The 25,009-nt window shown below is 42.1% G+C and overlaps 1 protein-coding gene across 2 annotated transcripts in view; it reads left to right on the plus strand.

Annotated features, from left to right (window-relative positions):
* DAAM2 (dishevelled associated activator of morphogenesis 2) overlaps positions 1 to 25,009 on the plus strand; it is a 134,959-nt gene that overhangs the window by 97,004 nt on the left and 12,946 nt on the right. For both annotated transcript variants that reach the window (XM_056852408.1, XM_056852409.1), the window contains 7 exons: positions 5,237 to 5,321; positions 6,959 to 7,065; positions 7,736 to 7,824; positions 10,648 to 10,816; positions 11,179 to 11,286; positions 12,573 to 12,633; positions 21,243 to 21,374. In XM_056852408.1, coding sequence (XP_056708386.1) covers positions 5,237 to 5,321; positions 6,959 to 7,065; positions 7,736 to 7,824; positions 10,648 to 10,816; positions 11,179 to 11,286; positions 12,573 to 12,633; positions 21,243 to 21,374 — 751 coding nt within the window. The remainder of the gene's footprint in view (positions 1 to 5,236; positions 5,322 to 6,958; positions 7,066 to 7,735; positions 7,825 to 10,647; positions 10,817 to 11,178; positions 11,287 to 12,572; positions 12,634 to 21,242; positions 21,375 to 25,009) is intronic.

Here is a 25,009-nt window from a genome sequence, read left to right on the forward strand (position 1 = left end):
TTTTTAGCTGATGTGTTAACAGCCTTCAGGATCAGCTATAAACTATATTTATCACAAAGGTCACCAAATGAACAGGTTGCCAGATCTCCTCTTTTGCTTTCCTAATATTATAAGGACTGCTTCTTTCTTGAACTTAGATTAGGATACCTAAGAATGGAACACACCTGCACTATGATAAAACTGCAGGGCAAATGTATGAAAAAATCAGTATGTCCGTTTACAGTATTTGAAAGAGAGGCCCTGATCCTTTGCTAGAATCCCTACAAGGAAGAGCAGCATGCCAGGAAGAGGCCAAGCTATAACTCTTATTTCAGTCCTGTTACTTTTTTAAAAAATCTGGGGGATCATTCAACCATATGAGCTCCATCCTGGCTGAAGTCAAGGTTTCACCTTTTTTCTTTTTCTTTGGACGTGTACAGATCAGCCACAGCACTTTTCTTTTAAGGAAGATGTGGCTTTGTGAAAGTCCCTTGGTGAACATTATAAAAGAGATTGAACAGTTTATGAAAACAAAATTTTTGTCATAGAAGTTATAGCTTTGAGACAGCATACATGTAGTGGGCAGAGGGGGCTCTGATGAGCTTGCAAGAGTTCTAGGCGAGCAAGCCTTCCTCTTTGCGAGCCTTTTGTTCCCCCTTTCCACTGGAGAATCCCCATGCATGCAAGAAACACTTTTCATCCAAAAGAGAACTGGGAGGGTCACCTCTGCAGAGCTCCATTTATGCATTCCCCACCCCTATGCCTCTAAAGCCTGGTTTTATACATGCAGCAGAATGTGGTGGTAAAATGCAGTCTGGACCATTTTAGATGAGGGGTAATATATTCAATGCTCCCCTTGGTAACATGTTAATAGGATTTCCCCCAAAAATGTTCTAGCCTAGACCTTTGTATGCTGTGCTAGCTTTATGTTTACAGGGATTACTTAATGTAGGATTACTCTGAAAAATGTCTGTATGAGGTTGCCCATTCTACCACCTCTCTGTAGATTAGGTCAAAATCACGGCTCATTGAGGCATGTTGTTAAAAGGCTGTGTGTGCATCACAATTTTGCTTGGTCTCAGTGCTGTCCTTCCTGATTATTTGATTTTGTGTCGGCAAGGGAAGTGTGTTGATTTCAAGTGAAAAATATTTTTTTCCTAGTATGGGGACTTCAAAGCAAGCAAGCTCTTCTCTGTTCTGATAGTGTTCAAAACTGAGGTACCGTTAACTCTTGAGTCAATTGTCCTGCAAACATTTGTGACAGGACCTTTTCCATAAAAGATGGACAAAACTTAAAAGATGATGACGAGTAGCACAGTATATATTTTTTCTGAAGATATATGGTTGAGGAAGGTGAGTCTTTTCTGACCTAAACTTTGGGGCGTTAGCAGTAGAAAAGAGCAGGAGTCCAGTAGCACCTTAAAGACTAACAAAATTTCTGGCAGGATAGGAGCTTTTGGGAGTCACAGCTCACTTTTTCAGATACAGCTAGAATGGGGTGTTAGGTTAAGCCAAATGAACTGCTCTCCTTAAGGAGGAAAATTAGAAAGCTGAAACAAGATTTATGCCAAAAATCCTGGTTGTGTTTGGAATAAGCCAGAGGCTCTCTCCGTGTGCCTCTGAGATGGCCAGACAATAAGCCACTTGATGTCTGCTGGTGTTAAATCAGTCGAGGTGTCCTGAGGAGATTAGTGATTAATGAGTCTGCAGAGTCAATAGGGATCATTTATATGTCCTGAGGGGATCAAGGGTGGGGACCAGCCTAAGTCTCATGTTAGAAACCATTTAATAATTGTGCAGCTTCAGTGTGACATGGAGATTACCCAGACACTTGGCTTTCCTCACTCCAGCATGAGTTATTGTGGTGATGTGGAGAAGGGGGATGTTTTACTCTGTGATTTTCAGGAGCATACCAGGCCAAGGCTAGAAACCACAAAAAACAGTGACACTATAACTGGAAGAAGAAGAAAAAACCTCAATGAGTGTCCCAGTGTACAAAAAATAAAAAATGACTGAGATAGGCATGTGTGCATGGTGCTGGAGTTATGAGTCCCATCTGAATGAGACTGAAGGTCAGAGGCAAACATTGTTACAGATCTTGCAAGATGCCGAGTCTGGATTGGGGAGGCAGATGTACAGAAAGACAGCAGAATAAGCAAGAGAGTCTAAGAACCAAAGAACCCAGAGAATCATGCAGATGACACAATGGCTCAAGCCTGATCTGCAATTGTTGATAGTTATCCCAATCCAGGGGGAACAAATGAATTGTTTGAGTAGCTGGAGTAATGATGAACCTGGGAGGATAATACAGTACAGTAGTTTCTGCTTCTCTCTGCAGACTTGATGTCTCATCACAAAGGGCTCATAGAATGCAGATGAGGGACTGTGCTATTCTAGTATTTTGTGGTAGGAAGACTTGTAGGAGGACAGAGCAGCAATAGGAAGATATTTTTCAAAGGCTTTTACCCCAGCAAAAATACTCTCACTCTGAAATGGCTTCATCATGTTGTCACAGCTAAGTTGGATTGACCATTTAGCATTGTGACTTCACTATGCTCAGAACATAATCCTTGGTTGATTAGGATCATGCCATGAGGATAAAGAATTGCACTAGAGGAGCAGCAGCAGAGAGAGGGAATCACCTATTTGGGGAGGAGATGTCGCATCTCCTGATAATGGTGAGTTTTTGGGGTTTTTTTTTAGTAAAGAGGTGTTTGCAAGGTGCGGGCCTGCTCTCTGCCTTCTAAATTTGTCAGCAGCAGAAATGTCTAGCTGTTTTTATATTCCAGGCTTTTTGTGAAAAGAACTGTGAGCCAGAGATGGTGTTTGACTTAAGTGTACAGCCTGGGGTTTGTCAGTTTTATGTGCCAGTGGGACAAAATTATATGTGCTTCATACATGATTAGCAGGGAAATTATTGATGATGAGTACCTCACAAATGAGAGATAAATTACTTAGTGCCTCTTCTGGCCACAGTCACATTTTAATGTGGCATCTGTGTTACAACCAAATGCACACACCACCAATCTTCCTTCGGCCTGAGTGGAAAGATTTTAGGGATCTGCGTTAGGTTTCTGTTCATTCCATTCACCTGTTTTTGTTTAAAAAGTTTTGAGGTCCCCTGCACAGTTGGTAAGAAGTTTTGAAAAAATAACAAGACTAGCACTTGATTAATAGCTGTTTGGCCTGGTTGTTCATCCAGTGTCTTGCTGTTATCTGGGCTGTTGCTATGGACTGTAACTGTGTGGTGAACTGGTATAGACTGTTCTTTGAGATCTAGCTGGATCTCTGTGATTTTGGAGGCAGCCCTGCAGCCCCCACGTAATCCCCTGTAGGCTTGTAGCATTCAATCTGCAATTCCCTCTGAGAAGAGGACGTCACCCAAACCAGATGTTTCCTCTGCAGTTGCTAGGCACGGTTCTTCCAACATGTTGATTTCTTGGACCACTGCTTATCTTTTCACTATATTAAACCATTTTTCTAGTTAACCAACCACTTGCAAAGGTGTCAAACAAAGTGATGCGGTAAACCTGGTGGAGTCACAGAACTGGATTACCAGAGCCAGAATCTGAAAAAGTTCTCTTGAGTGTCTTGCTTGCTTGATTCTGAAATTTGAGTTGTGAGGGATCTTCTGTTGGGATGGAAGAGCGTAATTTGTTCTCCACAGTCCCTTCAGTTTTTGATTTTGCTCAAACTAATGCCAGTTGGAAGCATGGGATATTTTTTCCCCACACTAAAGCAGCAACCATTATCCATTCAGTATGAAATGTGTATATTTGTACAAAGAGAAAAGGCAAAATCAGAGTAAGAGCAAGATCTTCTGACAGCTTAACTCTTGGCTTCAGTGCACGGTCCTCGAGTCTCCACTCTGGCACAAGTGCATACCTTGTTCCAGAGCTTTAACCTGTCCCTGTCCCTAAGACTAGGACTGCGGTTAGCCATGATTGCCTGCGTGCACAAATGTATCTTTATGTTTTTGGATATCTGGAAGGAGTAGAGCTGTAAGAAGATAGTTATAATGTATACATTCATGTTTTAATTTCCAGAAGCTGATTATAGTGTACAGCATTACAACATGTGACGTTTCTCAGATGTATGACTGTTTCCTCTGTGTAAAAAAATTAAACAATATTTGATTGGTTTGAAATATTTATATCCTGGCTGCTACAGGCACCTCACGATAATTCATTAGAATAATAAACATATAAGAACAGCCACTGTTTAAACATTAAAAACTATTATTTTAAAAATATCAACAGCCTAAAGCCAAAAGAATCAGATAAAACTATTAAAGAAGCAGTAGATAAAAACTTCTTAAACATTAGCAGATAATAACTCAAAAACTGAAATAATAAAACAGCACTGAAAACTCTGCACCAGGAAGGGGATAAACACTAACCCGATATTGCAATAATAAGTTAAAACCTTGGGGAATAAACATTCTTTGGTAGACCCCAAAATATTATACGTTCAGCATGAGGGAAGCTGGGAGAGAGAGAGGTTCTAAACCTTTGGTGCCTGCGACAGAAATGGTTCTGTCTCTCATGTTCACCAACCTTGCCTCTGACAAAGATCAGGGCTTCTGACAGTGGTCATAATTGGTAGACAGCATGGTGTAGTGGTTAAGAGCGGTGGACTCTAATCTGGAGAACCGGGTTTGATTCCCCACTCCTCCACATGAAGCCTCCTGGGTGACCTCGGGCCAGGCACAGTTCTCTCTGAGCTCTCTCAGCCTCACCAACCTCACAAGGTGTCTGTCGTGGGGAGAGGAAGGGAAGGAGATTGTAAGCCGGTTTGATTCTCCTTAAAAAAGGTAGAGAACATCGGCAGATAACTCTTCGTCTTCGGTTAAGTACTACGTATCAATTTATAGGCTTTGAAAAGTCCCATAATTAAGAATTCTTATTTGTCCTGATAGATGTTTCCTTATGCCGGCCCAGTTCACGCATGTAATGGGCAGTGTAGTAGATATTCCAAATTAAGGGTGAATAAAAGCTTTTCTGTATGACACACCATTCATGGGAAGTTCATTTACAAAGAATGTGTTTGTTCTATCACTATTCATGTTTCAGCCATGTATTGGAAAGACTGTGTGTATTAATTATCAATAATTTTATGTTAGACTGGAGAAATATTGTTTGTAAGCCTTATAATGGGGCTTGTTTCCAGGAATCTAATTTTTCCCTCAACAAAATACTGATTGAATTTGTCTGATTCAGTTGTGCAACCCAAGTAACGGATCACCATTAATATTAAGGTTGAAACTATCTAATGAAGAAATCCGACAGGCAATCTTGAAAATGGATGAAGAAGAAGATCTGGCTAAAGATATGCTTGAGCAGGTGAGTTGCTTTAAAGGGCTCTTTAAAAATGTTGACTGCCAAGGAACACATTCTCTTCCTCTTTTTCACTCATGGCACAGTGTTCAATAGCTACAGCCCAGATGTGTTTGAAGGAAGGGCTTGTGCCTTATGGTAGTTGTTGAATATGGCTTTGGAAAGTAATGATGTAGCAATGGAATTTTTCCAGCCGGACAAATTCACAGCATGCGGTTCTGTTATTTGCTGTGGAATCCCTCTGTGGCTGTTGGGCTTCTAAACTATACTATTAATAATACTGTAAGATAAGGCCAATATTATATTACCCTTGCACTGAACTTGAATGTTCACACACTATTTTGTGATACTTTGGTTGGTACTAACAAAAGATATTACATGGCAATGTGTTTTAATATTATGATGAGATTGAGAAACCGGGAGGAAGAAAGACTGCTGGCAAAAAAACATTTAAAATTTAAGGAACAGAGGAAACACGCTCTTCTTGGTTTTATCTTTATATTATTTTATTTCTTGTATGGTGATCTGAGCTGGAGTAAGGTAGCATCTAACTTTATGAGGGCCTCAGTTGATATTTTGACTTGGTCACAAACTTACTAGCTGACCTTAGGCAAGTCCCTAGTCTTTGCTTTTCATTGTGGAACATCCTGCTTTCACCCTCTCCCTTTTGACTATTTTCTTGCCTCTCAGCTAGTGTGCCTGGAATGCAGGGTCAGGATGCCTTTGTACATATCTCTGCTATGCTGTTATTTTGCTGTGCTGCCTATACCACATACAGTGTTGAGTTGCCTTATCTACTAAAATAAGATTAGTTCCTTTCTTCAGCAAGTTCCTTGCATTTCTCTTCTGAAAGCACTGAAAGAGGCAGTCTGTCATTAATGGGAAGGGACACACAACATCTGTGCATTTACCTATAGTCAGGCCTTCAGATTTGTTCAGCGATCACTGTTGTTATCTCATTGGCAGGTTGCCAGAAATCTTAAACACATGCATCTTAGGATAAACGGGGAATGGAAAAATGCAGATTCATCATCTATTATTCTTCCCAGGCAGTTTGTTCCAAGTAACTGGGGTGTGTTTGAATGGCAATATTTATGGCCAAGTCAATGTGTCACTCCCTACCAGATATGCAAAAAATCTGTCAAAGTATGAGTTTTTTTTTTAAGGCCAACTCACAAATAGGAGCCTGTCTTGAGCATCTGTCAAGTGACATTGATATTGTTCATTGTCTCTGTGTAGCAGAATCATTTTAAAATGAGAAGAGGTGGATGAGGCATTGTCTATAATGAGAGATAAGTGGGATGAACACTTCTGGTGCTGGATTGTGCTTTAGTCCAGCGCTACATTCTGGCATGCCTCTGGCTGTCAAGGGAATGACATGAAATGGGAAATCCTGTGTGGAATTTAAAAATGTCTAATGAAGTCATGGAAGGGAGGTTGAAGGCAGATGTTTCTGCCTTCTGAAACGTGTTTCAGAAAAATCAATCTTATAACCACAGCTGCATTCCTTTGCAACTGTGCTCTCACATGGGGAATTTGGAGCAGACCTTCCTTGCAATAGTGATTCTTGCTAGCATCCTCCCTGCTCTGGTCGGTCCCTTCATGCTGGGATTTGTTTGTTTTGTTTGCACCTGTGGTTTCAGCTACTGAAGTTTGTTCCGGAGAAGAGTGATATCGACCTTCTGGAAGAACATAAGCACGAAATCGACCGCATGGCTCGGGCAGACCGTTTCCTTTATGAAATGAGCAGGTACGTGTGTCAGAAAGAAAGAAGGGGTAAGTAAGTAAGTAAGTAAGTAAGTAAGTAAGTAAGTAAGAAAGAAAGAAAGAAAGAAAGAAAGAAAGAAAGAAAGAAAGAAAGAAAGAAAGAAAGAAAGAGAATACGGTTTTTAACAAATGATTTATTAAACACATTTACACCCTACCCTACCTTTCTCTAACGGATCTACAGGCCAGGTTATGGAGCATAAAAATAACATAGGAGCACAGTATTATCTCTTTGAACCTGTTGTCAAGTCATTGTGAATTACTACCATGAATCTGATCCTCTTTAATTAAAAAATGCTACAAATAAAAATATGACTTGGCCAGCTCTTCAGTGAGTTGCCTGTAACATGTGATTTAACTACAAGCAAATTTACTCTGCAAGTAAGACAGCGGCTACAGTATATTGCAATTTATTGCAGTGAGTCCTTTTGCCCAGATGAAAGCAGCTAGTGAAGTTTCTTATATTTACCTAAAACTTTTATTATTCTCGCTCAATACAAAATTATAACCAAGGCACTTCGGTCTATCTGGTTCTAATTACTGGACAGGCTTTACAACTGTATAAGGCTTGTACAGAGTTTGTGGTTGTTTTGCCTTTCTTAGGCTTTCACTGAGAGATAATCCAAGTCTTCTGCTTCCTCTTTCTTGTTCAGAATTGATCACTACCAGCAGCGACTTCAAGCCTTGTTCTTTAAGAAGAAGTTGCCAGAGAGGCTTGCAGAAGCCAAGCCAAAAGTGGAAGGTAACTTCAAGGTCTTCTCAGACAGCATCTTATTATTGGTATCAGTCTATCAAGAGGTAGCGCTAGACAAAAAAAGATTGTCGACAAAGAATTTTATGTTACTAGACGAGCAATCCCAGTCCTGTCTCTGTTGGTAGCTACAGCAGCATCCTGGACAGCTCTACATCACTTGGCTGTAAATGCTAGGAAATTTCCTAGTTGACTTAAAGACTGGACTGAAAAGAAGTCGTCCGAGGCTTCTCTTGCAACACTTTCAATGGGAGCTATCTTTATATCTAATAGCGACACATGGCCCCCATCTGTGGATACCTAAATATGTGGATTGGGGCCACACCAACGCTGAACAGTTTTCCCAGCAAAATTGGGAGACTCCCTAGGTTTGCAGAAAAATCTGAAATCAAAAATAAAATATATGGGGGGGGGTAAATCCCCCCAAATACAATTGCATTATCTGCTCATGCACAGTCAATGCACTTACCTTGGCAGAGCTGGTGGCAGTGGGCTTTTGGGAGCTGTTCAGGGCTCGGCTGCGACAGCAACAGATGCTGGAAGCCACTCCAGGCCTGACTGCTGCTGTGGCAGACTTCGAGAGACGCTCTGGCCTTGGAGTGGCTCCCAGGCACCGCTGCAGCTGCCCCTGGGCTTGAAGGTGGATGGTGAGACCTGGAACCTCACCAGGCTCGGTGATGGGGGAGGAGATGGGACCCCCCCCCCCCCCACAGCCCTGCCACCGCTACAGCTACTGCAGCTGCCAAGGAAGGGGAAAAAAAGAAAAGGGGGGAGAATGGGGGGGAGAGAAAGAACAAGAAGAGGGGATTGTATGAGGGAGGGGAGAGAAAGAGAAAGAAGGGGGATTGTTTGGCTGGAAATAGAAGGGAAAGAGATGGGTAGATTGGGAAGGGTGGGTTGAAAGAGAGGGAGACATTGATAAGGGCTGGGGGTAAGAGGGGGCGATTGACATACAAGGAGTGATGGGAAAAAGGGGATAAGAGAATTGCCAGAGAAGGGGAGAAAGAGAGAAGACTAACTTAGAAGAGGTAAAATCATCTTCAGTATGATTTCACTTGATCCTTTGGCTTCACTTGTTCTGTGGACGCTTGAGCACTCGCTGGTTCAGCTCACCCCACAGACCCATTGTTACTGCATGACACTCAGCAACCAATCATATAAATAAAGAGTGAGCGAATCAATCAGTCAGCCAGTGATTATAAATAAACAGTTTTTTTTTAAGTTTGACCGTCTGGTGTTCACTGAAGTCATTGTAGGCATGGCAGAAGGCAAGTAGGGGAAAGAGGCTTTGTTTTTCACTACCCTTGAATTTATACTTGTGCCCAATGATTTTGCTGATAGGACATGGCCCAGGAGGTATTTTTGAAGTTTTTTTGTGCATGCACATTTTTGCATAGTCTTATGGGAAACACAATTCCTGAACTCATGAAGCTGCCTTATACTGAATCAGACCCTTGGTCCATCAAAGTCAGTATTATGTACTCAGACAGGCAGCGGTTCTCCAGGGTCTCAGGCAGGGGTCTTTCACATCACCTACCTTCCTAGTCCCTTTAACTGGAGATGCCGGGGATTGAACCTGGGACCTTCTGCATGCCAAGCAGATGCTCTACCACTGAGCCACAGCCCCACCCATTCCCCACCCATATTATTAAATTACCTGACCCGACCATCCATGATCCTGAGTGTTTGATCTGATTTTACCTAATGCACAGGTGCAAAAGTGCCTGTGAGGCAAGGGAATGAAATTCCATCACCGCAGCAATTCTGTATCTGCAAAACACTTGATAGCGGTTTGACCTGGAAGGCAGCAAACTGAACAGACTCAAGTCTCTGCTCATGAGCGATCAATGCGATTGAACAGAATATGTTTGCCCGATAGACTGCCAAATTATTTTCCTCCCTCATCCTTCCGACTCAAAGACTCCAGTTCATACTGGCTCGTTTAAATCTCCTTCTGTCGGCAGTAACGAGAGGTAGATATACCAACACCCCTTATGAGGAGAGATCCTGTTCCTGCTCTAAAAAACAACCGGAATCGGCAGCTCACTTCCTTCTGCATTGCGAACTACACACTCTGGCAAGAGAGAAATATATAGAACCCCTCCTAAAAGACAGTCGAGGCTTGTACGTTTTTTACTGAATGATTGTAATACTCATGTCACTTGGTCAGTAGCTAGATTTCTTGAAATCTCACTAGGAAAGCTGCACTAAATGGGCCTACCAACCAGTGTACCTGGTTTGACAACGTGGTAACTGTAGATACTCCAGATACCGCGGCCTTTCGATTGGTAAATTTCAAGTAGAATCGCTTTGATCATGCCAATAAAGGTTTTTTGAATTTGCATTTGAATTTGAATATGTTTTCCTGCTGAACCTGTTCATGCAGACTGGCCACAGAGATACCTGGCAGGGGCAAAGGGAAGCCAGGATTTGAGTGGTCCATCTGCAAGCCAAATCCTGGTTTCAGAAATTAATCACAGTCATTTATTTATGTACTTACTTACTTCATGTATAGTCCACTTTCTCATTGAGCTTCAAGGTGGATTACAGCATTAGATAACAATTTAAAAAGCCAGGATAATACATATAACAAACAATGCAGTGAAAGGGAATTACATTAATTTGTTAAAATACACAATGTTTTCACACTACGTCTGAATCAGATCAGTGTCTGAGAGTAACTGAAACCTGGGAAGTGAAAAATAACATTGCACTTTATTAGAGCTATTCTTCCTCTACTACCTGTTTGTTAACATGCCTTCCCTATAGATGGTTATGGATGCTAACCTAAAGATTTCTCTGCCTCTCTTTCAGCGCTTCTTCTGGCCTCCAAAGAGCTCACCCGTAGCAAGCGCCTGAAGCAGCTCCTGGAGGTTGTTTTAGCCTTTGGCAATTACATGAACAAGGGCCAAAGAGGAAACGCATATGGCTTTAAAGTCTCCAGCCTGAACAAAATAGCTGACACCAAATCTAGCATAGATAAGTAGGTTTGAAATATACATTTGTTTGTTTGTTTGTTTGTTTGTTTACATGGGGGATACTTTTGGGGTGAGGAAATGAGGAGGGATAAAATGTAGATCAGTTTTGTGCCCTCTGTGGTTTTTTGGATCATGTAAGGGTGTGACAAGCATGCAACATTTCAAAGAAAAGCTGGGGCTGTGTGGACTCTTTCATTAAGATAAATTATTGCTTGTTATCCACTCTGCTGTCACATGATAAACATAGATGCTGATACTTGTATCTGAAACTTTGCCTGGTCGAGTCTGAATTAACAAACCAACCCTTTATATTTGATGGCAACTAACCCCCTCCCTTCTCTTGGTTTCTTCCTCTGTTTGCCTGTAGGAACATTACACTATTGCACTACTTAATCATGATCTTTGAGAAGAACTACATAGATATCCTGGACATACAGGCGGAACTTCAGCATCTTCCAGAAGCAGCAAAAGTCAAGTAAGTATGTCTGGGTCAGTGTGTGTTTTCTTTAGGGATCTGTGCCCGGCCTTTCCTGTGTGGAATAAAAAAACAGACCATTCTAATAAATGCCATGTGAGTGAGTAAAAATCTTGACAACAATATTGCCGTTCCCCGATCAAGTAGCAGCAGCTCTGCTCTAAAAACGTCTACCACACAGTACATGCCCACCCCAATTATAGCTTTTTCAAAGGAAGGTCTTACAAACTCTACAGTGTCACATGACAGCCACATGACCGGCTCTCCCTCTTGAACTTTGGGCTGCATCTTTCACCTAGTCTTCGTTAATGGACGCATCTAAGCATTAACCGACACCAGCTGTCACGTTGCTCTTATGTGACATGGACTCTTGACTGGTATACTTCTGGATGAAAGGCTAACAAGCATTTATCACTCTGCATTAGCCTTGTAATCATTCTCATCCCAGTGATCTTTCTTCATAGTAACTGTTTATTCAACCGCCTGGGCAGGTTTGGTTCGCTCAGGAGCTGTTGATTGGCTTGTTGTTGACTAGCCATTTTAACTGCCGAGGCTGGGTTTGCTGCACATGTGGAAAATGTGGGTTTCTGGTATAAAAGCTGGCATCAAAAGAAGCATTGGTCATCCCCGTCCCTTTTTATAAAAAGCAAATGTGTAGCCCTAAGAGAAGAAACTGATACTTAAAAACCATAACATGAGCACTTGCTTGCGCGGCAGAAGGGGGGGACTTAATGGAAAGAGCATTGAAGATGGTCCTTGATAAGAGTTCTAGAAAGATAGGTTTCTTTAGAAATCATCAAAAGGGTAATCTGTGGTCAACTACAGGTTGTCAGCTAGTCTGAGGGAGAGGAATGGAATGGGGTACATGTGGGGAGGAGGAGGATAATCTGATTGTTCTGGGAGTGAGGTTTTTTGCATGTGGGTTAGGCTGGCCAAGTGGCTAGCACAACTTGTTAAAGCAAGGAGTGTTTATAAGCCTGGCATCCTGCTTTCCCTTTACAGATGGCCTGTGGCTAAAATACTTAAGCCTATTCTGAATTGTATGGGGTCTCTAATGGGCCTCAAAGCAGTGAGGGAAGTTGATCTTAAACTTTCTATTAAAGAGGCAGTTCAAAGAAGAAATGGACCTCTTCCTGCCACCTCTGTGCATCTGGCGAGGGGTTGTTGCCAGAGGGAGGATACCAGACGATGGACCAGTGAACTTTTTCTGCTTCAGCAGTTCCTGTATCCCCAATGCAACACTGCCCTTTTTGTTTTAACTGCCATGTCTTTGTGTCTCCTTGTAGCCTGGTGGAGCTGGAGAAGGAAGTTAATAACATAAAGACTGGATTGAAAGCTGTTGAAGCTGTAAGTATGTCATGGTTTTCAAATACTCCGTGTTTAAAAAAACGCGTCACTTGGGATTTGGGCCACTGTATTTTTGGTGATAGAAGAAGGAGCCTTTCTTCCTTTGTCAAGCACAGCCTGTTTCCCTAGGATTGAATTCATTTTTTTTAATGCCTCCCCTAGAAAGGCCAGGCTGATGATATTAACAGATGTGCCACTTAACAAGATGCTTGTTTGATCTGCTGCTGGGGGGTGTGGGGGGAGAATGAAACAAGAGTCTGACAAATGGCAAGCATAAAGAATGTCGAACACTTCTGTTCACTTCCTTGAAAGGTTTCTGGTCACAGGTGTTTGGCGTGGCCTCTATGGGCAGGCCTACGCAGGTGGGGGTGGGGTGGCCTAGAATGTTAAAGAATTTGTTACCTGCCAAAAAAGGCTGTTTGGGAGGAGGAAAGAAGGCACATACTGGCAAGGCTCAAGACTGTTTGTGCTATACTTTCTTTACAGCACTGTTGAAGTATTACTCCTCTACACACGGTAGCCTGTATTCAGTCACTTAGTTCCAGAAAATTAAGGACACTTAATGAGTCACAAATTTCTGCTGATTTACCCTCTTTTGCTACAGTCTTCTGGCTGTCGACCAAAATTTAGGTCCTTGAGGGTCAGGGGACCCTTTGGAACAGCCCAGGGGCAGATTGGAGCTCTGCAATGAGAGGGGGAATCAGTGGCAATTGCCATGCCCTCTTAAGAAAACATAAGTGCCCTTAAGTCTTTGGAATGTGTGGCTGGATACAGGCTACTGTGCTATTTGTGACTCAGAGTCATTTCTGAGACCAAGGCTGCATTCAGACATCAGAACAAGCTCCAGTTATGCTGAGATTTGGGGCGGGGGGGGCACACTGGAATTTGCTTGAAAACCAGGAATTCTTAATCACGTTCTGTGTGAGAAAGGAAGAGTGGGACACATGAGCGAGCATGGCAACATGCCATGTTTATGCACAATTCTCAGCATCACTGGAGCTTGCGGTGATATCTGAAACACATCTGCGAAGGATTTGTGGATATCGCTCCTTCCAGTTAAATGCACAGGTACAGTCCAGTCCTACATCTCTGCCATGGATCTTTCTTGATTAGTAGCCTGTACATCATTTTGCGAGCCCTTTAGATCCCTTCTTGAGCATCCACACCACAGATTACTGAGAAGGGGTGTATCTGAAGCTTCTTCCAGCAACAGAACGCCAGGGCAGAAGGTTCTTAAACCCGGGGCAGATAGTGTGTTTGCTTTGCTAGAAGGGGCTGCCAGCTACTGCTGCAAGGCAATAGAGGGGAAGGGGAAGGGGAGAATTTTTGCCCTTCCATGGAAGTTCCGGGAGATAAGGGCTTGCTCAGGGCTGGGACCACAGTCACCCCTACTGCAAGCATGAGCTGTTGATGTCAGTTGCAGTCACTCTCTGGTCAGTGCCTATGTGCTTACGTGTTGCTATCTGAAGTGCCCTCTACCTCCACGGCCGCTGCCCTAGGCTTCCAGGTGAGTGTGAGAATTTCCCTTTCCTTGCTAGCTGTAGGTGTCTCTACCCTAATGCCAAACAAACCCACTCCTTCCAACTTCTATGTTCCCCACCCCACACACAAACATCTTTCGTGTACACTCCACTGCAGCGCACAGGGCTGTGCATGTTTCCAGCCCAGATCTTATCCACAACATTCAGTAGGAAAGGAATCTTTTTTTTTCTATTTTTTATTTTTTTATTGCAAGATTTAGGGATACAGAAAAAAGAGAAGGGATAGGGGGAAAAGTAAAATAAAACAAATTATGTCTTCTGAGCCTTAACAGAACTATATTGAGAATATAAAAATAACAGATTTGTCAAAATTTCGATTCATATACTATGGGCTACAATACCTTGAAAATCTTTCTAGTAACTTGAACATACCATATTCTTAATATTTTAGTTAATTATCTCGTTATAACTACCTTCAGAAAAATCTAAAATACCGGTAATTGTAAAATATTTAAATAGCAATCGTTAAAATAAGTAAAGGTAAAGGTCCCCTGTGCAAGCACTGGGTCATTCCTGACCCATGGGGTGACGTCACATCCTGACGTTTACTAGGCAGACTTTGTTTATCGGGTGGTTTGCCTTTTCCAGTCATCTTCCCTTTACCCCCAGCAAGCTGGGTACTCATTTTACTGACCTCGGAAGGATGGAAGGCTGAGTCAGCCTTTTTCAGGTGACTTAAGCATAACATACCCTTAAAACTTCAATGTCTATTCTCACTACAAATACTCTTTACTTTCTAAAAATATTGATGTGTTGTTAAAATAATAATAATAAAAAATAGGAAAGGAATCTTGTTACTTAACCTTAGATCGAATTATTTGTCTACTTTCTAGGGAGTAATTCGAAATTTTACAAATCCCCTTCTTTTCACTCCTCAGTTTTATAGGCTTTGGAGGAAATGTGCTTTGGAGTTCTGTTTCAGGCCTTGGGAACAGAACTGAATCCCTCTAGGCGAAAAAAGAAGCGAAGCCAACTAGGCTCTTGCAAAACAGAAAGACTCAGTCATGCTGGTGTTCTCCAGGGTATTGTGGTCTGGTGGGCTGAATGGAGGACTTGGAGCCAAGAACACCTCCTTCCTCATCTTGGCTGGGCCACTAGCTCTCTGTGTGGCCTTCAGTGAGTCACTCTCCCTTCCCTCCCACCTGTGAATTGGGATGACCTTCCGTGACCTCCTTCACAGGGTCAGCTATGTATGAGTAATTATGTATACAGCACTTTGGAGAGAGAATAATGTGCTGTGGGTGCTGTGGGTGCTGAGGGCAGGTATTGATGTCCCAGGTACAGTTTTGGCAAGTACTCAGCGTCGGTCTGTTATGTACACCTGCTAGTCATACTTTGAGAAAAGTGTCCCTTTGTGTTGTCTTGTGTTTGCAGACAGAGGTCACCTGTCAGCCACAGAACTGGATAATATTTCTCCCTCTCTTTGCACCATAAATCATTCAACTTGCTGGTTCAAGACAACTTTCAGCTGAATTAAAACAGTGTTTGAATTCAGAGTTTCTTGCCAATGGCCTTAAAAAAAATGAAAGTCCTAATTTAAGGAATACTGAAGCAACTTCTTGTTTTTGACTTCTTGTGTTCAGCTTATTTGGCAATATTTTAGTGATAAGAAGTTTAAATGGATTAGCGCTGGAAGTTCAGTTCCCGCTTTTGGGGGTTGTTTTACACACATCAGATCTTCAGACCACCTAATTTAGAGAATGGTCTGTGAATGCTTAAACATGTAAGCATTGGGTTTTTTATTAGGTCCAGCGCCAGAGTTGGCAATGTCTCTGCAGTAAGTAGGTTTGAAGACAATTGAGATGATGAGGGTAACTGATGCCCACTGGATTATGCTCTTGTGCTCCATATTTTAGGAATGTGGGAGAATATTTGGAAGCTGGGCCAGAACCTGCTGGTTTTATCACTTTTTTATTTTTTTTAATGCTTTCATTATATTTATATAGAGTACAGAAGCCCCGTGGCACAGAGTATTAAGCTGCAGTACTGCAGTCAAAAGCTATGCTCATGACTTGAATTCGATCCCGACAGAAGTCGGTTTCATGTAGCCGACTCAAGGTTGACTCAGCCTTCCATCCTTCCAAGGTCGGTGAAATGAGTACCCAGCTTGCTGGGGGTAAAGGGAAGATGACTGGGGAAGGCACTGGCAAACCACCCCACAAACAAAAGTCTGCCTTGGAAACGTCAGGATGTAACGTCACCCCATGGGTCAGGAATGACCCGGTGCTTGCACGGGGGACCTTTACCTTTACAGAAGGAAAAAAGGGAGGAGGGAAAAACACTGCAATAGGTGGTGTTTTCTTTGGACGGTATTATACATTCAAAAAACAAATTTTATACTTATTACAGTTAGTTCAATATACTAGCTTTCATCGTAGTCTTATTCAATTAAAAGATTATAAAAAAAATCAAATGAACGTATCGAGTGTATTCTTAGACATGAAAGACAGCTGCTAACGTAAAAAAGAGTAGCACAATAAATATACCGTGGCTACCATTTCTCTAAAAATTACTCATTATATAAGTTAGTCAAGTATAATCTTAGATATTAAGAACATCTACTCATATAAAAAGGAATAAAGCTAAGTCTAAATATTTAGAGACATAGAAGTATTCCATGGTAGCCATTTCTTATTAAAGGTTTTATCACTTTTTAGGCTTGCTGTGGAAGTAGGATGGGTTCCCCATAGCCCAGTCTAGGAATCTGCCCAGGCTTCTCTTGGCTGTTCTTGCACTTCTCCCTTGCCACTCTTGCAGGGCTTTGAGTGTGTGAGGTAATGGTAGCCCAGCCAGAGAAGAAGAGTTGGTTTTTATATCCTGCTTTACCTTTTTGGAGTCTCAAAGCGGCTTGCAATCGCCTTCCCTTCCCCTCCCCACAACAGACACCTTGTGAGGTAGGTGAGGCTGAGAGAGTTTGGAGAGAACTGTGACTGGCCCAAGGTCACCCAGCAGGCTTCATGTGGAGTGGGGAAAGAAACCTGGTTCACCAGATAGAGTCCACCACTCATGTGGAGGAGTGGGGAATCCAACCCAGTTCTCTAGATAGAGTCTGCTGTTCTTAACCACTACACCATGCTGGGTATACCAGTTCTTGCCTTGTATGTTTTGAGACTTCTGACAGTGATTTGAATATATGAGACCTGCCTAGTGCGGCCCTAGGACATCTCTGGGGTGCTCTAGGTCCTTGCCATGAGCACATTTGCTTGGCCTCTTTGCATGTGCTCAAAGCATATTGTCTAATCCATCCCAGATTCCATTGCCCGCCATAGAGTTCTGCCAGCTGTGGCTGAGTGGAAGACCTCTGCTTTGCATGCAGAAGGTCCCAGAAGGTCTCCAGCATCACCATTTAAAAGGACTGGCCAGTAGGTGATGTAAAAGCCTAAGACCCTGGAGAGCCACTGCCAGTCTGAGGAAGAAGTACTGACCTTGATGGGCCAATGGTCTGATTACTGTATAAGGCAGCTTCATGTGTGTACAAAGTGGAATTGAGCTTAATTACCAAACCCTCATCTGGTGCTTGCAGCCACTAATGCAGCAAAGAATCTCCATGTCATCCAGGAACATGCTTGGTAAGGGTAGAGGGAAGTCATCCATTTCAACTGTGAGTATGGAGAAAGGGTTAAAAGGAAGTTAAAGGGTCCCTAAACTTCATTAAGCGTGTGTATTCATGCACTTTAATCTAGCAGTTATGTGGATTCATTCACAGGGCTCCTTCATGTGACATTATGGAACGTTATCCCTTGACAAGGTCACCCCCTGCCCCACCCTCTTTGTGATAGTCACAGGTTTTCCCATGGAAGGAGAGCTGTGTGCCTTCATGCCTTGGTGTGGCTGTTTCAGGCCACCACGGCATTACAAGATAGTCGCTGCTGTCAAGTGACAAAACCATTGCTTTGGTTTGCTTTCAGCCAGTGGACTGTTTGCTCAGTATCTTTGCAAGTCCCTCCTCCTGGGCAAGATCTTTTTCCCGTTCATGTACCAGTCCCCCCAAAACACACACACACCCAAGTTTTCTTAGCCTTGGCAGCCTCCACCTCCCAAGCCTTGTTCATTCATTTCACATTTTTTGGCATGTTAAAAGGCGGTTCTCTAGTAACAATGGAAGAGCCTTGTTGGGAGAGGGACAACGGAGGGGGGGGGGAGAAAAAAGGTGCAACTCTTGACTGCGTTCCAGTGTTTTCTCGCCACAGTCCTGGCTCTGGCTGCTGAGAGGTTTCTTCAAGGCCCCTTATTACAAACATAAGACTAAAAATAGGTTCACAGTCAGCTGCTCACAGAGGCACTTTGTAATCCTTTGCTTCCCAGGGCTGGCAGCACCATTCAAAAATGACGAGATGAGAGTCCAGCTTTCCAAAACTTCCCAGAGTGAAGCTAGCATCACAAAATGAAAAGTTATAAACTTGCGCTGCTGTTTTGGGAGCATTCTTGCCTGGACTTTTGCCTTGGTGTCAATACCACCTGTGGCCAGGCCTCAAACTTAGAAAGCCTTGAACCAAATCTGGGAGAGAGATTTGAACAAATGTCCACATTTTAGCTCGACCCATTACAATGATACGTTTACTCTTTAATTTTCATTGTCAGTTAGAGAGATAATAATGTCCCAAGCAATCCCAGAAGCAGGTAGTGCATTGATTTTTAAAGAGGGGCATAGCTCAGGCCAGTATAATGCATATGATGATTCCATCAATGCTCATGGGATCTTCCAGCAGAACATAAGAGTATAGCCTTGAGAGTGGCCTGAGAGACTTAGACTGTGGGGATCTGTGTTCAAATCCCTGCTTGCTATGAAACTGACTGGGTTAACTTGAGTCAGTCATGCTGTCTCAGCCTGATCTAACTCACATGGTTATTGTGAGGATCAGATGGAAGAGGAAGACTCATGCATGCCACCCTGAGCTCCTTGAAAGAAGGCAGGATAAAAATATACTAAATGAATACATTTAAACTGAAGAAGCAGAGGAGGATGGGGTGGTAGGGAAAAGAGGGGCAAGAGTAACTAGTCAGTGTTAACAAAATTAAAGATTTTTAATGTGCTCCCCGGACTAAATATGTACAAGCCTTTAATTATTTCCATATACTTTTATTGTTTAACAGCACTATGATTGCAAGATAGAAAAGTGTTCATAATTCAGTCTACACTAGCAGATTTGCCAGATCCAGTTCCCTATATATGGTATATTGTTTTAGAAAAAATAGCCACATTTGGTTAATAACCTATACTGTGTGTGTAGAAATTCAGTGCACACCAGCAAGTGTGTACATATTGACGATATATATTTGGAAATTGATTGCAAATTGTAGCTTAGTTATCAGGTAGCCCAATTGTATCTCAAAATAAGTGGAAGAGATGGCTGAATATGATAAGCAATAATTTTATTTGCCTTGGGGAAAATTAATGCACTGTACACATGAAGGCAGCCAGAGTTTGGGGGTTAGAGAAAATATTAAGATTGTTCATTGTGTGTTATCAAACGTTGCTATGAAGCAAGAGTCTTGAAGACTTTAACTGTGTAGTAGGGAGCATTTGATAACTGTGCTTGACTGACCTCCTGAGGCCATTTAATGCACTGACAAGCTTTTAAGGAAGAAACACTCCAGCTCTGCAGATCACATTGGAGTAGGACCTTTCAGAAGAAAAGCTGTTCAGTCTGAAATAAAATGTGTTAAAGGAGTGAGAGCAAAATTATGCCACCTCATATATTCTAATAATAGGGCTAGCTGTCTCAGCATAATGTGAGAATTGCTAAATGTTCTTAAGTTTCCCTAGCTTCTCAACATATGAAAACAGGATCAGCTGGCATGTGTGGCCCTTGAATGAAGAAGCACAAGTATGAACAAATGTATTACACAGGATTGTGCTATAGTGTCATCCTGTGCAATATTTAAGGTTGCCAGCACTGGGTTGGGAAGTATCTGGAGATTTGGGGGTGGATCCTGAGGAAGGCGGAGTTTGGGGAGATGAGGGGTTTCAATGGGGTACAATGTGTCATAGAGACCACCTTCCAAAGTGACCATTTTCTCCAGGTGAACTGATCTCTGTTGCCTGGAGATCATTTATAATAGCGGGAGATCTCCAGCCAGCACCTGGAGGTTGGCAACCCTAGCCCTGCTAACTGAGATCTTCTCAATGGAGGTATGGGGACCTGGGGACATTTGTATGCAAAACATGCTGCGGCCCCAACAAAAGGGGTTAGAATGGTAGCTTGTCCTAGCAATTACTGCACTGCAATTCTTCCCATATCATTTTGATTTCCAAGAAAATGCTGAAGAAGGTGAACCCAGATGAAGCCTGATGTAGTACTAGTAGTGTTGCTAGTCAAGATTTCTTTTTTGATCACAGTCATTTGTCTGGTGGGTGGACCTTACAAGATCAACACACCACCTGCAACATGAGAAAAGGCATAAACTGTTCCTAGTAGTAGAAGAAATACGGGACTGAAAACAACTGCGCAATATATTATTTTCAATGTTCATACCCATCATTATCAGGACCATAGCTATGCTTTCAATGGGTAAGCCATTAGAAAAGTTAATAGCATTCAAAGTGCTCAAGTGCTGGTCCCAGTGCGTTTGCCCTTGCTAGTTATAACAGTAGAAACTTTGTATGGGCTTGCTTCTTTTCCCTGTAAGAAAAAAATTAAAACTAAATATTCATCCCTGAAACAGTTGGGCCCCTGGAGACTCGCCTATTGCTACAATCCCTTGCTTCATTGGGAATGTATATATTTTTAAAAAATATTCTGCCATTTCCATTTGCTGTGTATAATTTTGTGTTCCACAACTAGAAACACTTAGGGAGTACCTTTTCATATATCCCTGTGGTTATTCATCCAGAATGCACTCCACCAGGCAAATGGTTGTTTCCAAAAAAATAAAAGCCCCCTAGATCTTGGATTGTATTACAATTGAACATGTAGATTCTTAGTGTCTTTGTTATGATGGGTTCTTATTAAGTATTGGAGAAGAAATTGCTTGATTAAGCAATGTGACTGCATCAGCTATAATAATTTCACCAGATACTTTGTTGCTGGCTATCAATCAACTGTTCGGATCTTTCTCTTCTTTTAGGAGCTAGATTACCAGAAAAGACGAATGCGGGAAACGGGTGATAGATTTGTTCCTGTCATGAGCGACTTCATCACAGTAGCCAGTTTTAGCTTTTCGGAGTTAGAAGACCTTCTGAATGATGCAAGGGATAAGGTAGGAAAACACTTCTAAGTGCCTATTGTCTGATAGCTCTCATGATCCTGAAACTCATTATGGCAAGATGATGGTCTGTCTCATGTAGCAGATATTTCGGTTCAGTTCATCATTAGGAAGGAAATCTGACGTGCAAAAACCAATGGTACTTTTTATTTTTGAAAACGGAAACCTGTCTATCTGTCAACTTTCTGAGTACATTTTGGACCGATATTTTGTTATCTGAAGTCCTCTTTTCTGAGTAGAACATTCTTGGTCTTGAACATGGCTTTAAGCTTGGGGGTAACAAATCTATATCTGACTGAGAAAAGCTGGCAGTATTTGGAATCTCACAGAGAATCAGAATATTTATTATTCTTTCTCTCACAGCAGTTTCTGCTAAAGCAACATTTTAAAAGATCTTCTCAGATCATGAGCTCTCCAATGGCCAATCAGGGCAAAAACCTCTGCTGTCCCCTCCCACTTTCTAAAAGGGAGCATCAGGAAAGGTGTCAGTGGGTGCTATGGTGCCCATAGGCACCACATTGGGGACCCATGGTTTAAAGTATATGGGAACCCTGTGATCAGTCACTTTCTGACCATATTTTTCAGGCTGCAATATTTTTATACTCTGCACTATTTATTTATTTAGAAAAATAAATATGTTGACTCTCCAGAGACCGGTTTGAGGGAATTTATGATATAAAAATCCAGTAAAATTATAATAACAACACACATAAAATTATCAGTAGTAACACCAGTGTAAAATGGTCTTCAAGCTAGAAGCAGACCATAAAAACAGCTTGAAAAGATGGAGCCCTGAATCGAAAGCCTGGACAAATGTTTGGGATCGGGCAACTGAAGGATAATAAAGCAGATGCCAGGCAAGCCTCTAGGGGAAAGTATTCAAAATGTGAAGGGCCAGCACAGGAAAAGCCCTTTCTCTGGTCCCCATTTGCTTCACCTCAGCAGACTGAGGCACAGAAAACAAGACTTGGGAAGAGGATTGTCACTGGACAGCAGAGGGCAAAGGAGTACTTCAAGGTCTTTTGGTCTTGACAGGTGAGAACCTAGCACTTTAAACTGTGCTGAGAAATGATCGTTGTGTTTCTCCTACTATACCTGCTACCAGCTTATTTTGAATGTTTGGTGCGCACCACTGGAACCACGGTTACTGCTGTACTACCATAGGATGATAGGAAAACCAAGAAGTTCTGTACTGTGGGTAATTTAAAAGGAGTTTTATCAAGACAGCTCCCTTCTCCACCCAGTGGCTCATTCATACAATTACGCCAAACACGGCCCCCGGTTTGACCTCTCAAGTGGGGCAAATTTAACCATTTGCTTAAGCCAGCCATGCTTTTTTGTATTGTGACACATACACTTGCTTTCTGTGTTGATTATTTCAAAATGTTATGCCACAGATCTGCTCAGCCTTTACCCTTCAAAACCGCCCATTCTCTTTGACGGTGACTGTTTTTCATGGCTAAAGTTGTTTGCCTTGCAATGAAAAAAAAATCACAAGGTCACTGCGGAATGCGAAAAAGAATTTAATTTTAAAAGGGGGAAAGGGAAATGTTATAAAACTGAAACGTACAGAGTATGTTATCTAACTTTACTCAGACTCAATGTATTTTATCTTAAAATAACAAGCCTGTTGTTTCAAGCGTCGGAGATCTGTCTTGGAACCTGGGTTCCTATCTTGGAGGCTTGGATACTGATGGCGCTTAGTGGTTTGCTTCCCAGACCTTTCAGTTTTTGTTTGGTTTTTCTTCATTAACAGAACCGTTGTTCTTGGGTTGTTTTCTTGCTTCTATTTCTGTCTGGAACCAGTGGCCTGAGGCAGTAAATTGTATCCAACAAGAAAAAGGAGGTGACAAAGTTAGCCAACATTTACAGTCTCCTGAAAGTATTGGTTTTACCTGTTGACCAAGCTCAGCACTTGGAATGCTGTGAAAAACATTTACCGCTATTCCTAATCTAGAGATTTTCATAGGCAAATTAAAGAGTCTTAGACCAGCAGTGGATCTGAGGCCCTGAATCTCTCTCTCTCTCTCTCTCTTACCATAGCATATGTTGTGCGGGTAACTCCTTTGTAGCCATCACACCTAAAGGACAACATATATGTTGTTGGGGAGGGGCCATGGCTAAGCGGTAGAGCATCTGCTTGGTATGCAGAATGTCCCAGGTCCAATCCCTGGCATCTCCAGTTAAAGGGACTAGGCAAGAAGGTGATGTTTAAGACCTCTGCCTGAGCCCCTGGAGAGCCGCTGCTGGTCTGAGTAGACAATACTGACTTTGATGGTCCAAGGGTCTGATTCAGTTTAAGGCAGCTTCATATGTGTTTATATGTTCAGCTCCCTGGGCTTCATTGACTTCTACTCTTTTCTGCTTTTTTCATACCTGAGAACATGGCCACTGCTCTTTTGTTACGTGCCAGTGGAGCTGTTCTGATGTAGTTTGTTAATAGTTATGATGAAGTTGGATAAGATCCAGGGAAGAGATTCAATGAGTTCCTTTCACACATTAGGGATTTCCCAGATTATGTCCTGATAGCAGAGACTTTATGATGGCTGAGACCTTAATAGCTTGCTTAGTTGTATGATTAATCTAGCCAAGGAACTAGATTATTCTAGTGATTATTCTGTGATTATTCCCTGTTATTTTTTTTATTTGGAAACTGTATATGCTACCTCTCCAGACCCCTACTCAAGCCAGTTCAAAGAAAAAACAATACAATAAAACCATTAGTGCTCATGTAGCATAGAAGAATCTCTTCCTTGTCACAGCTTTTCTATCACTCATTTTCTTTCTTATTGTAAACAGTAAATTCTACAATTCAATTATCTGCTGAGTAAAGAAATATTTCCTTGCGTCATCTTGAACCCACTGTTCATCAACTTTATTGGGTGTCTCTGATTTCTATGCCACCTCTCTAGAGACCTTATCTCTTTTATCCGTAGATAAGACTTGTATAAAGCTGATGGATCATCTATTTTTAGACATTTTAAGGTAGCATAATAACAGTGGCATTGTGCAATTTGTTTTCTGTGACTATACTGGTTAGGAATTGAGTGGTATGTGATTTTTTTTCTTCCAAAGCAGGATTTAATCGTACTGGGAAAGGAAAAAGATGTTCATGTTTCTGCTTGGCTAATTAAAGAGTCTTCCCCAGACAAGCAAATCACATCTGGAAGTGGCTGCACACATTTTTATGTGTTTGCCAAAAGCATGCTCTTTACTGGAGATGTTTAATTCTAATTACTGTAAGATGCCCTTCATTTTTTTGGGTTGTACGATCTTTTTCTAACATGCACACACCTACTATTCTTGTACAAGTTCCTCTTTGGCTTCTGTTGGAGGAGCTCACAGCTTTCGCTCTTCATCAAGTCCTGGGTTGCTGCCTTTGGAGCCTGGAATAGGAATTCTCCATCCTTAGCAGAACTGAAACTATTTCTCATGCTCACTTTGTTTTTCCTCTCTTCTCCCTCCTCTGCCTCCCTCCCTTTTTCCTCTCAAAACTTCAAACTTTTTTAGCAAACCAGATGTGTTTCTCGGGGCCCAAAACTGCTCCATTTCTCAATGGGCTCTCTGTTTGTTGAATCACAAGTGCTGTCCCTGCCATGGAAACTTGTTAGAACAGGGCCAGTAAGGGA

Source organism: Euleptes europaea, chromosome 7 (genome assembly GCF_029931775.1).
Source record: "Euleptes europaea isolate rEulEur1 chromosome 7, rEulEur1.hap1, whole genome shotgun sequence".
Lineage (NCBI taxonomy): Eukaryota > Metazoa > Chordata > Lepidosauria > Squamata > Sphaerodactylidae > Euleptes > Euleptes europaea.